Raw genomic sequence first — 13,638 nt, 5'->3', positions numbered from 1 at the left:
CTTCAGAGATTTTTAAAACAAGGTTACATTTTAATGTAAATGCATTTAAATTGAACCACTTGTTTACATTATGTGAAATGGCTCAACAATGTTCCCATGACCTGTTTTTATACCTTTTGATATTTTACGTGACATCCAATAAGCTGGACAGATAATAGCAGAAGTCTTGGCATCGGACTACCACTGCCACTATGATGCTGAGTCTGGTGTCAGCAGTGAAGATGAGTGTGGGAAGCCACCGAGGAAGCTGGAGGTTGACACAAGTGGCGGTAAGGGCACATCATTACCTAGGAACGACCTTCAGAAATCCTCTGCAAAAAATGGCCTGTTTCCACCCTTTTTATTCTTGTTTCTTCCTTCGGCCACCTTTTTTTTTTTTTTCTTTTCAACTAATGAATAGCATGGCCAGAAGTAGTTGACAGGCCCTAAGGGGAGCTTTACAACTAACATCAAGTAAAAATTTATTATTCTTTTTTGAATATATTGATGTCTAGGATTAAATAAAAGAATGTTAGATTATACAATATCGGTAGGTATTTTCACATCAGTCTTATTTCAATAGCCTGCCTCTCAGACAGTTGAACAGCTAGGTGAATTTGCCTTAACTGATCCAACTGGAGAGATGGAGAAGGATGGTACATTTCACAGTGATTCATTTGAACTTTTCTTTTCTTTTCTTTTTTAACTAGGAAAGGATTCATTTCCATTAGCCTATGACCTGGCTCTTGGTGGTAAGTATTCCATCTGCAAGAGTTCCAATTAGAGTGATTCAACAGACCATGACTCACATAAATCTGGTCAAACTTCCCATGTTCTTGAAATCTCTAGGCTTTCTGGTATTTATTGAATGACTTTTAAAATATGCCCTGATTTGAATATATTTATGTGTATGGGAGCAGGGAAATATATTCATTTATTCATCATATGGTCACTGTATCCCACCTTCAATTTTAGTAATTGTCATCAAGCATTGTGAGGCATTTGAGATTTTACCCTTCTTTCAAGCAATAACTTAGCCAGCCACAGTTTTATGGATCATGGCAGAAGACATAAGACACCTGGGTCAGAGAAAAAGGACTTTATTGCTCATAGCAAATAGCAGTAGCCAGAGTACCTGTATTTATGCTGGTTCCCTGAGCTCCAAATCTCCCTTGGCAACATGAAGAGGAGCAGGTAACACTTGATTGTGCAGTGGGCTGAGTTACAGCAGAGGGACCCTGAGCTTAGGAACCCACATCTTTTATAGTGGCCATTCAACTAGAGGAATTCAGGTGCACCTTCCCAAATATTTATTCTTCAATGCAGAGATACTGGTTATTATTGGTCAAATTGCATTCAAGCAAGAAAATCTAATTATTTGTAAGCAATGAAAGGTGTGTGCAAGGAAGATTATTAGGGCTTTCTTTGTGTCAGGAACTGTGCTAAGCATTTTGCATAAATTATCTCATTTACTGTCAAAGGATTCTGTGAGTACAGCATTGCTATTCCCATTTCATGGATAAGAAAATGAAAGATTAGAGAGGTGTTATTTCCCAAGTTTGTACAATTAGTAAATGACAGAGCTGGCGTTTTTTTACCCAGGTTAGTCTGACTTCCAAGTACACACTCATTCCACTAAATCAAATTGCCACTGTTTGTGAATATTACTTGTTCTCCCATATTAAATATTTTTCAAAAGTCCATGGGGTTACCATCAAAAAACATGTCATGTTTTTATAGTAATATTTCTTAGAAAAGCTTCAATTACTCTTTCTCTCTTGCTTGAGGAACGTCATGTCTGGCTCCCTTATAGTGTGTGTGTGTGTGTGTGTGTGTGTGTGTGTGTGTGTTCATATAATATCTCAGCTGGATGCCATTAGCACTTTCTCTCCTAGAATTTAGGCATAGTATATTACTACATGGTGGCTAGGCAATTTTATTTCCCTGTTTCCCTGAATGTTCCTTAATTAATCCATAAATTTAGAAACCAGATTAGAAAAACAGAGGACTTTTTTAATATACTTTCATGCAGGAATTTGAATAGTAGCAGATACACTATTAAAGAGACTTGACAGACATTATTGTTTCCTATTGTTTCAATTTAATTTTGTTTCAAATCCGGTAATAATCTGTAATGAAATAAAATGGACCATATTCTCTCAGGTGAATTGGCTACATGTTCTGTAAACCAATATTTGATTCTACATATCGCTTTGGAAGATTTTAGGTAAAAGTTAGGAAATAACTGCTGTGATAAGCAGAGGATGACTGTAAAGTCAATCTCAGCCCTGTTGATAGGCCTGAAATTTTTATTTTACTCCTTTGAAAGGAGACATCACAAATTACCTTCCAAACACATTTTAAGGGAAATGTAATATTGGCTATTATTGCTTTACCTCAAAATGGTTTATCATAATAGCTGGCAAGAGACCGAGGAAACGCAACAAACGATAAGCATCTTTTGTGTTAGAAGAGGTAATGAAAGGAGACAGTCTTGGATGGGGCATAAAGTAGAGAAGTGAGTAAGATAAGGACTTCAGACTCCTGGTAGATTGTTGCTGATGATGTTGGGGGTAAGATGGCTAGCCAAGAAGGCAAGCAAGTAAAAAACAAATGAGGAACATCATACTTGCCTACTTTACAAGTTGTTTTTTTTTTTAAGTTAGAGTTTGACATCTTGGTATGTTAACTAATTTTATAAAATCTAGTCTAGTGGTTTTTTTTAATAAATGAGAAAAGATTAAATTGATATAAATTATTAAGATGACTTTTTCAAAGCTTCCAGCTCCCTAAGTCCTATTCTGCAGTTGGGAAGTTGAAATGCTTTAGGTGTTTGGCATAACATGCCTTTCTTTACTTATTTTGCTTGCAACATATATATAACTTTATTTAATAATAAAAAAATCCACTTGTTGCTATTAAAAAACATATCAAACCTATATTTATTGAACTATGAACTATAATAGCTTGTGCACCCAGGTTTGCCAGGAAATTATGGGTGAAAACTTGTACTTCAAGAAGAGTATTTAGGCTGAAAACTGTCCCAGTCTACAAAGTCCTGTCTTGCTTTGTAATCCTGTTTTGCCAAAGGCAAATTAGCTTCTGAACACAGGTGAAAGGTAATGCAAATTGGTGTCTTTAGTAAAAAGTCTTACCTTGAGCTACAAAGGTAAGACTTTTTACTAAAGACACCAATTTGTGATGACTAAATCTAGATATAGTAGCTTATCATCTGGGAGTGAGAATCATCAGTTCACACTGTATAATGATTGTGTTGCTAAAGGCCCATGTGAGTTCCAGAAAACATAGGCAGAAGAGAGACATATTATGCTGCTGCAGAAAATAATGATTTCAGGGCCAGATGCAGTAGCTCACACCTGTAATCCCAACACTTTGGGAGTTTGAGACCCAAGAGTTGAAACTAGCCAGGGCAACATGGACAGACCCTGTCTCTACTAACAAAACAAAACAAAACAAAACAAATCAAACCAAAAAAAGTAGCCTGGCATAGTGGCATGCACCTATGGTCCCAGCTACTCGAGGGGCTGAGGCAGGAGGATTTTTGAGACCAGGAAATCGAGACTGAAGTGAGTCATGTTCACACCGCTGCCCTCCAGCCTGGGTGACACAGAGAGACCCTGCTTGAAAAAAAAAAAAAAGAAAGAAAGAAAGAAAAAGAGACAAATAAAATAATAATTTATTTGAAGATTAAATACTCACTATTTTTCTTATTGCATAATTTTTTCCATTCCACTTATTATTATTTCTAAGAAAGGAATCTTGTATGTATGTGAGAGAAAGAAAGAGGAAGCCAAGAGAAAGAGTGAGGTGGAGATTTTATTGATTCCAAGACATGGAGACATGATAATTTTTTTGCTTATTGCTGCTTATGTTAAACATCTCTGATATTCAGCTTTTCTTTAATATCAATGTATTCCTTAAATTTGAAGACATTTCATAGTGAAAAACTATTATTAAGTCATGGTGCATGTTATAGTCAGCATCCTAGAATCAATGGAAAATTGTTTTATATATAATACAATGGCCTTGTGATATCACATATAAATATCTCACACTGTAAATAAGTGTTATATAAGATTATAATGTCTCGTCCCTTGTTCACTTGGATTAAAGTAACCTTGATTTCTAACCTCATTTTTATAGCGCCAAGAATGAATTTAGTGGTGGATGAAACAGCAGCAATTAACTCAAACAAGGAATCCCAGCAACTGGCCCAAGAAACATATACACTGGAGAAGAAAGGAGCAAAGGAGGAAGATGAAGGGCCCCAGCACAGAGATGCTGACATAGTACAGGGAAAAGGGGAGGCAGCCCTGTGGGGAGAAGCAGGAGTTGTTCATGAGGCTCCCTTGAGGACATGGAAGCCAACAGCAGAGCAGTCAGAGTTGGCAGAAGAGTTTACAGAAAAAGGGGAGATCCCTCCAGGCATAGAAAGGGGGGCAGAGGCAGCAGCAGAAGCAGAAGGGGCTAGAAGGGTGGGTGAAGCATGCTCAGACCCCATAGGACAAGCAGCAGCCAAAGATGCTGTGGGTCTGAGTAAAGATAAGGCTCCTGAAAAGCAGGCCTTGATGCTCACAGTGCTTGAGACAGACAAGGCAGCTTTTGAAGGGGAACAGGGTTTGAAGAAGGCAGTGCTTGCAAATAAATCAGCAGCTCTGAACTCGGAGGATCTTCAGGAGGCAGCAGCCCTAAGAGATGCAGCAACATCGGAGGAGGGAGAGGCTGAGGGTGGGGTGGCTGTGAATGATGTCAGGGAAAGTGAAGAGGAAGCATCCATAGACCTAGAGGACACGGGACCCATGGAGGACACAGCACCAAAGAGAGAGGATTGTTATGAAGAGGCAATTCTTGGGGGAGAGGAACCAGCCAAAGAGAGAAAGGAGGTTATGAGAACAGAAACAGCCTTGAGCCCCTTCACAGGAAAGGCAGAGGCAAGCCGGAGGCAGGTTTCGGAGGGCAGCCCTGAAGACCTTTGCAAGGAAGATGTGGAAGGGGAACAGATGGTGACTGAGGCAGAAGCTAATAGGGAAGATGATAGGAAAGAAATTTTACCCAAGGAATTAGATGTAGCAAGAGAGCGAAAGAAAGCTGAGAGGCCAAAAACACCTCTGAGGAAAACTGACTCTGAGAGAGAAGAGGTGACAAGGGTAAATGCACTCAAGGATGAAGACGCTTTTAAAGAAGAGCAAAAACTTAATGCAGAAGAGGGGAAAACAGAGACAGAAGTAAGATCTGAGGAAGAGACAAAAGCCCCCCCAAATGAAATGGGATCTGATGCTGAGAACGAAGCACCTGTGGAGGCATCTGAGTTGTCTGACAATTCAGGGATTCTAGGAGAAGATTCACTAAAAGACATAGTGGTTCCCATATTTGAAGCAACGCCTGGATTTGAAAAGTCGCTGGAAAACATAACAGCTTTGAGGAAAGAAGGAGGAGGAGAAAGACTGTGCGAAGCCAGAGACACAAAGCACAAAGACAGAGAAGAGCTGTCCAGCAGGGAGAATAGGGCTCTGGAAGAGAGGCCCCGCCAGGATGCAGAAGGGCCCTTAGTAGCTCCTGAAGGTGAGCCAGCAGGAAAGGTGCAGGCCCCTGAGGGGTTGATCCCAGCCACAGGCCAGGCAGAGGAGCTGACAGCCAAAGATCACGACTCCTGCGCAGGACTGGAGGGGAGGGCTGAAGGACAAGGAGGAGCGGATGTCATGCTAAGGACCCAGGAAGCTGTTCCTGAGGAAGATCCCGTGACCGCAGAAAAGTTCAGGCAGGAAGCGATGGGTGAGGACCCAGAGAAGGAAGAGGACAAAGAGTGCACTCTGGGGACAGAAGCGATGCGGGACAGGAACTCGGAAGGGGACGGGGCCATGGAAGGCGGAGGAAACACAGAAAAGGATGAGGGCATGGGAGGAGGAAAGGTTGTGGCTGGGGAAGATCTACATGGAGGTAGGGGAAACGGCAGAAACAGCCGCAGAGGAGAGGGAGGCGTTGGCAGGTTCGGAGACAGCCGAGGAGAAAACAATAGCAAATAAAGCCTCCCCCTTTTCAGATGCTGCTGAGGAAGAAACCTGGCACCAAAAGGATGAGTTAGTAGGAAAAACAGCAGCTGCAGGGAGGGTGGTGGTAGAGCAATTAGCACGGAGTGGGGAGGAAGTGCCAGCAGTAGAGGAGATGACAGTGACATGTACAACAGACACTGGGGTGGGCACTCCAGGAGTCCTGGAAGGGAAGACCTCAGGGCCTGGACAGGAGCAAGAAGGAGGGTCAGAGGGCCAGGAGGCAGCCACTGGGAGTGGCGATGGGAGGCAGGAGTCGGGAGCAGCTGAAAAATTTCGATTAGGATTATCACGGGAGGGAGAGAGGGAAGTGAGTCCAGAAAGTCTACAGACGATGGCAGCACTTCCTGTGAAGGCTGATTTCACTGCACCCCAAGAGAAGCAACAGCATATGGTGCAAGGAGAAAGCGAGACTGCAGATGTTTCTCCCCAAAACATGCAGGCCTAAGAGACTTGCTGGCAGATGGTGAGTTTAAGCCTGATGTGTTTGAATTAAATAGCAGCCCTGCGGTGGGTCTCCTCCCCTTGGGGCTGGCTTGTCCCTTTATTGGTGTTTGTGCACATATAAACACACAGGCTTCAATTCTGTGTCACTTAGCCCTAAGCCTGTCAGGAAAGGGGCTGGAAAAGATGAAGGAGGGGCCAAAGCACACACAGGACCCACTGCTCTTCCCGGTGTGACAAGTCATACTCAGTCTTTGCAAGGCAGCTCCCTCCAGTAGTGAGATGTGTGTCTCCCGGATAGGACCCCAAAGAGAAAATACAGAGGAGAATGTGCCACAAAGGACAGACCATAAAAGTAAAGAATCAAAATGAAATGAAGGTTGTTTGTAATCATTTGCCTTTAAGTGGGCCCTATCCTTTCATTTCTGCAGTTTTGCAAAGTTTAATACATTTCATTTTTACATATGTAAAATATAAGCATTCTATATTTAATATTTTAAGTATATAAAATATTTTACATTCTGTATGTAAAAGATTTAAATATATCAATCTTGAAGAGTGGAACTAAAGATTAAAATTTTTTTTTTGCATATTCTGCTATTTCCTTAATGCCCTCACATTCTTAGTGTCCAGTTTCTACTATTGTGAGTGATTTTTATCCTGGTACTGTTATCCTTTTTACTGTTTTTCAGAATAATTTAAAGATGTCTTCTGGAAGATGTAAAGAGTGGAGAAAGATTCACCCAAGCATCTCACCAGGATTCTTGATTTTTTCTCTCTCTTCTTTTTAGTTGCTGGTTGCGCTTGTCTGAGATGATTCCCAGTCTGTCAGCCCTGGTCAGTAGCTCAGTAAGCACCTTGAGAATAGCTCAAGTAGATCTGTAGGACCCTTATTAGGAGCAGTGGTTCCTCAGAGAGAAACTTGTGAGGCTGTTACACGTTCTACACACCTAACATTTTCAAATGCAAGTGATAATTTTCAAATGTTTGACTTTTACCAAAGATCACTGGAAGGCCCAGTTTGTAATGTTAAGGATTTGTTTAAAGTCGTTTTTATTTTACAATACAGAGCCCCAATCAATTCCACAATCTCAATTTCATACATGGGACTTTTACTTAAAATCTGTGGTTTGGGGCTTAAATGAATTGGCCTGTGAAAATGAGCTCTAAAGGTCCTCCCACGCACACTCAAAACTAAAATTGCTCCAAATCTCTAAGTTCTTCCAGCAAAAGGTTTCTTGGCATGTATATTCACTTATACTTAGAAATAGTCATTCTTTTAATTTATGCCAGAATAACAAAGTGAAAATCTTATTTCAAAATGCTCTTTGTGTGTGTGTGTGTGTGTGTGTGTGTGTGTGTGTTTCTGTAGTTCTGCTTTCTGGGGTAGACTAATAAAGTGGTAGCTTCCAGCATTTTGTCCCTGGGGCCTTATTTATAGGGCCACTCAGATTTAAATAAAAGTAGTAAGTAATTTAGCTAAGTGGAATAAGTATAATAATTATAGCAGTAGGCATAGCACATCAGCATTATGCCAACATTCTAGACTCTTTAGTTGATGTCATTAAATGGAAAAGAAACTTGGATTAAATGGGTGTACTGTTCACCTTCCCAAGTTCTGTTATTTCAAACCTTTGAACTAACCTTGCAGTTCATTATAAATCAACAGTTGCAATTGCATTCTAAATTACTCCCTGATATTATTTTCTAGTTGTGTATCAGCCTGCCTCCTAGGGGTTTTCAGTTCCTTGAAGACATAACCAGTGCCCCAGAGCGCATGTATTTATCTACCATTTCTCTATGTGAGAAGGTAAAATAATTTCCTTAAGCAGTGATTTTCCAGCCAGAATATACATTAGATTTTCATGGGACACTTTTATAAATGACTCAACCCTTTTCCCCACCCCAGAGATTCAGATTTAATTCGTTTTAGGTGGATCTACACATCAGTATATATATTTTTAACTTTTCACTTGATTCTTCTATGTAGCCAAGGTTGAGAACCACTGCTCTAAATCATCATATAATCCATGCTGGCCACACTACACTCAAGGTCCCTAGGGACCAGTCATATTATCATAATAAGTATTTTCCATTTTAATGTGTAATGGAGTCATTCAATGATAAAAAATACACTGGGCCAGATAGTAGACTGGTCCCTTGATCAGAAGGATCAGCACACCAGCATTACCTGGAAATTGTTCCCAGCCTCTGTCTCCTACCTACTAAATTAGAAACTCTTGGTTGGGTCCAGTAACCCATAGCTTAACAAGCCCTCCAGGTAATACTGATGTACACTGATGTCTGAAAACTGCTGTCATGGACTATTGATTGTATTGAGGATTAGTCTCAGTTGGAAAGCCAACTACAGAGGCATTTTGAACTTTCTTTCTTTGCCTCTCTATGTCTATCTTTTCCTGTCTTCTCATTTATCTGTCTCTTTCTCTAGTAAATGGCACTCAATATAAAAGTGGTGAAGTCAATCTTAAACTTACTTTTATTATGATTTTATGCATACATGCACGAAGTCCCTCTGCCCTACTCCCTATTAAAGGATATTACTCACTGCACATCATAAATCTCCATCATCTGTCTTAAAGTTTTATGAGTAGATTTCAACTACATTATATTCAAGTTCATTTATTACTGAGCTGTATTACTGTGGAGCTCTAACAGTATTTGTTTCCTGATTTCAACCTCAATGCTACAGAGCACTTTGAATACATCGCACCTTATGGGAAAGATAGTAAACTTATTAATCCCTTTGAAAAATTAGTTTGGTACAATGTGCTAAGTGGTAATTGCTTTGGATTGCTTTTATATTTAACATACTCCATCAAAACATCCCATAACATAATTCTACAATCTGCATGTGAATTTGACTGTGAAATTCAGTATTGTGATATTTTGAATAAGTTAATCCTTTCTCTGCAAATGCTATGTTGATAAAATTACTTGTATGTTCACCTGAAATGATATGTTTCCTGTTTCTTGATTATTAAAACATAAATCAATCATACATTTACAGATACATGTGAATGGTTCTTTGTAAATAAGACTCAACTTTTAAAATCTCTGTGTTCTTCCCTTACAATATTTGAACTCCACGGAGCAGAGAAGAAAGGATTAGTTTCACTGGGCTGTATTTTTGAGTACAGTATGTGATGTATTTATACTGACTGTCTACACTCATATGTGTCTTTCACACACATGAGATAATGTCAGTGAGAAAAATTATTATCGCCTATCACCATTTTATAGGTAACTGAGCAAAAGCTCAATAAAGTTAAATGGCTTGTCTAAAAATCAGTCAATCTCAGATCATCTGACACAAAATTTGGACTTTTTCTTATCATATCATATACACTACTTCTAAGAAGAGGTATCTTAAATAGATACTAAGATATTATATGTGAACATCTACATGTTTTTGTTTACTTGTAGAGGGGAAAAATTTAAACTTCCTCAATATATCCTCTATCAGTGAGAAGGGAGTTATATTTCCAGCTAATGTCAATCAAAGAACAAAGGAGATTATTAAAATAGTTCAAAAGAAAAATAGGCAATCAAAGGAAATGTAGATAGAATTAGGTTTTCTGCTTGAACTTCTTGAGTTAAGCCTTTTCTAAGAGTGTTAAATAAATAAGTACAGTTGAGTTCCTTAATCCTTCTAAGATCAGTAATTTTGCCAGAATTATTGCCTTTGGAAAAATGATTGTTTGAGAAAAGAAAAGAAAGCCTTAAGGAAGATTCATCTAGTAAGTGAAATATTCCAACAGACTCAAGGACAGCCCAGAAGAGGCCGCTTCTGACCTTGGGTAATATTTCCTCTCTGTTTTCTGTACCATTTGATTATGTCATTTAAAAAATAAGTTCCTAACACCATGGCCAGCAGCAAGAGCTACAAAAGAACAAGGAATAAATACAGCTGGAATTCTTTAAAAGTTGCTCTCAAACTCACCCCTCTTTTTTTCCCTTTGCTTTTTTGTTCTTTATGCTAATAGCATGCCCTGTGACAGGGAAACTAAGCTCTTCAAAATAACTGGAAACTAAATCTGTAAGATAAAATGCTGAAATTTGAGAATGCGCATGCCTTTTGTAGTTTTTTCCAGAAGGCTCAAGCTATTTAATAATCTGTGGGACTCAACAGTGTTTTGGAGTGTTGAAATACCCTCATTTTTAATTAGGGAAAATGCAGTACACAGAAGATTCTTGGGACAGAGAAGCTGGTATCTAAGTCTTGCTGCTTTGTCATATGTTTCCTGGTCTTTATTAAATATCTATTTATAATTAAATATTATATTAGGGACCCATAAATTATGCGAGAAATCTCACAGTTGTTCAGGAAATTGGTGCTAATGAGACACAGAGACTTTCAAACTGGTGTAAATGTACCTCCCAGGGAAGATGAAGCTTTTCATGGGATTCACTGGCAAGGCTAGTTTGCAGATGCTTAACCTCCATATGCACTTTATCTTAAAATGGACTTGAGAACTAGCCTGCAGTCAATGTTTTTGTCAGACTCCCATGTCTTTTCACAATAGAGGGCAACTCTTCATTCACTTACCAAGTTCACTGTGATGCAGTGACCCCTAGAAAGACACAAATCAGACAAAGGAACAATGTGAAATATGGCATAAGGGAAGGACTTTCCTTCCTGGAAATGACTGGGTAACAAATCTTTCTGCAAATCAGGTGGTTTTCAACTCTTTGTTTACAACAAAATTAAATGAGGATGTGATTGAATTGCCAACTGATAAATCATTGAAATATTTTTGGTATATTATCAGCCTGTAAATTTTGCAAAATCAGACGGAGTTCAAATTGGAGCATTGTTGTACAATATAACAAAGTGACTTCCATTCCCATCCACTTATTTATGTGACATGCACAATTACTATATTTTTATATCTATGAAAATGAAACCAAAAGTGGAATAGAACTGATGTTGAACACTGTTATTTCAGCAGTAAATAATATTTGTTCACAGACATACAAACAAATTAAAAATAGAAATCACTATCTTAGATGCATTTTTACTTTTACTTTTTATGTGTAATATTTACCAAAATTTATAGTATGAATGTTGTTTTGATCAAATGTGTATTACTAATAATTGCAATGATAGCTCAGTCCAGGTGAGATTTAACACATAGAGTCTTATGGTCACAAGAAATTTTTTAAATTAAAATTTAATTTACGTAATAATTTAATGGCAGATAATTATGACAGGGTGAGAAGTAAAAGACTTTTAAGTATAAAAATATACTGAAGTAGCATACAAATCTGTGGGCAAAGTGGAATGGAAATGTAAGTTTAAGAAAATAAAAAACATGAGACTTTCTAACACTAAAGAAGAGCTTAGTCACGTACTTTTGAAAATGGATGTCTTAGGTCAGGTTCCCCCAAAACACTCTGGGTTAGAGGTTCGTGTGCAGAAGGTTTATTGGGCCATGCCCTGGAAACAACACTGTGGAGAACTGAAAAAGCAGAAATGGGCCAAGATACAAGATAGATAGAGATGTAGTTGCCACAGAGGTGCAACTCCTCAAAGGGGAACTCTCAAGGTGGGATGGTCAAATGCAGATGAGAGACCAGGCCTCTAAGTCCCCACAATAGGACAGTCGCTCGATGTTGGCTTCCTACTCAGGAGCAAGCATAATCTTGGACTGAATGGTCCCATCAGTCAAAAGCAATTCCTGTGGAGAAACTCAGATAGCATACCCTACCCCAGGCTGCTGGAGGCCGATCGTGTCCACTGTGAAGAGATTATCAGGGTGGCACTCCACTGCATCCACGACATGGATAAAGGTGATATGGAATTGCTATGGCATTTTCATTTCTTTGGATACACTTAGAAAAGAGATACAACCATTTCATCTTAAAATGTCTTGTTTTATAAAATGATAGAAGTTACATCTGTAACTACTTAAATATATAAAAATGTTTACATGTCAATATAAAAATATATGAAGGGATATTGTTTTTCAAAACCCTTCCAGAGGTATGTGAACAGAAATATTGGCAGTCCACTAGCGTAAAGGACAAGATGAATAGCTGAGGGCCATGTTTCTCGTGGCCTGGCAGTCATCCAGAGTCAGTAGCCAAAATTTTGATTAATGTACAAAATTTGTTTTGTCTACATACTATTAAAGTGATGTCTGCCAGTAAAATAAATGAGTGCGTCATCCAGTTTGGTGTTGCTACAAGGAAGAAGGGTCCTAGCATAACATCTAGCTGTTTCTAGGAAAGGAAGTGTGCCCCTCTAGTGTGTCTGAGTACACCATCAGGGAATGATATGGTTTGGTTCTATGTCCCCACCCAAATCTCCTCTCTAATTGTAATCCCCACATGTTGAAGGTGGGGCTTGGTGGGAGGTTATTGGATCATGGAAGTGGTTTCTAATGGTTTAGCACCATTGCCCTAATGCTGTCTCGTAATGAGTTTTCATGAGATCTGATAATTTAAAAGTGTGTGGCAGCTTCCCCCTTGCTTTCTCTCTCTCCTACCACCATGTAAAATGTGCCTTGCTTCCTCTTCACCTTCTGTCATGATTGTACATTTCCTGAGGCTTCCCCATCACGCAGAACTGTGAGTCAATTAAACCTCGTTTCCTTATAAATTACCCAGTCTCAGGTAGTTGTTTATAGCAGTGTGTAAAAGGACTAATACAAGGCAGTTAACAGTTGTATTCAAACAAAATCTCACTACTAATGAACAGGGATTAGCTAACTTTTCCTGTAAAGAACCAGGTGGTAAATATTAAATCTTTTAGGCTTTGTGGGATATAAAGTTGCAAATATTCAACCCTGTCATTTTAGGATGAAAGGTGCCATAGACAATACTTACAAGAATTGGAATTGATATGGGTATAGGTGTGTTCCAATAAAACTTTATTTACAAAGAGAGGCAAAGTGTCAGATTTGTCCTGAGGACTGTGCTCTGCAGACCTCTTCTAAAGTGCTTTCAACTTAATAGATAGTTCTGTAACTATGAAGAATAATCTTCACTCTGCCACAGAAATTTTAATTTTCAAAATGTGCCTTAAACACAAATATTTGGAAACAACTAGAGTAAGGAACCAATGACCTTTAATCATTCAGGGGAATGGATGATTTATTAGAATTTGCCTCTCCTTTTAAGATTA

The 13,638-nt window shown here is 38.9% G+C and overlaps 1 protein-coding gene across 1 annotated transcript in view; it reads left to right on the top strand.

The window, feature by feature from the left end:
* ERICH3 (glutamate rich 3) overlaps window positions 1-9,522 on the top strand; it is a 113,962-nt gene extending 104,440 nt beyond the window's left edge. Inside the window, 5 exon segments of the mRNA XM_033225317.1 lie at window positions 144-269; window positions 690-731; window positions 4,144-5,939; window positions 5,941-6,513; window positions 7,184-9,522. Of these exon segments, the coding sequence (XP_033081208.1) occupies window positions 144-269; window positions 690-731; window positions 4,144-5,939; window positions 5,941-6,495 (2,519 nt within the window). The 3' untranslated portion in view covers window positions 6,496-6,513; window positions 7,184-9,522.
* Window positions 9,523-13,638: the final 4,116 nt, after the last annotated feature.

Source organism: Trachypithecus francoisi, unplaced genomic scaffold, assembly GCF_009764315.1.
Source record: "Trachypithecus francoisi isolate TF-2019V2 unplaced genomic scaffold, Tfra_2.0 Lachesis_group12, whole genome shotgun sequence".
Lineage (NCBI taxonomy): Eukaryota > Metazoa > Chordata > Mammalia > Primates > Cercopithecidae > Trachypithecus > Trachypithecus francoisi.
This window is presented reverse-complemented; position numbering and strand designations above follow the sequence as displayed.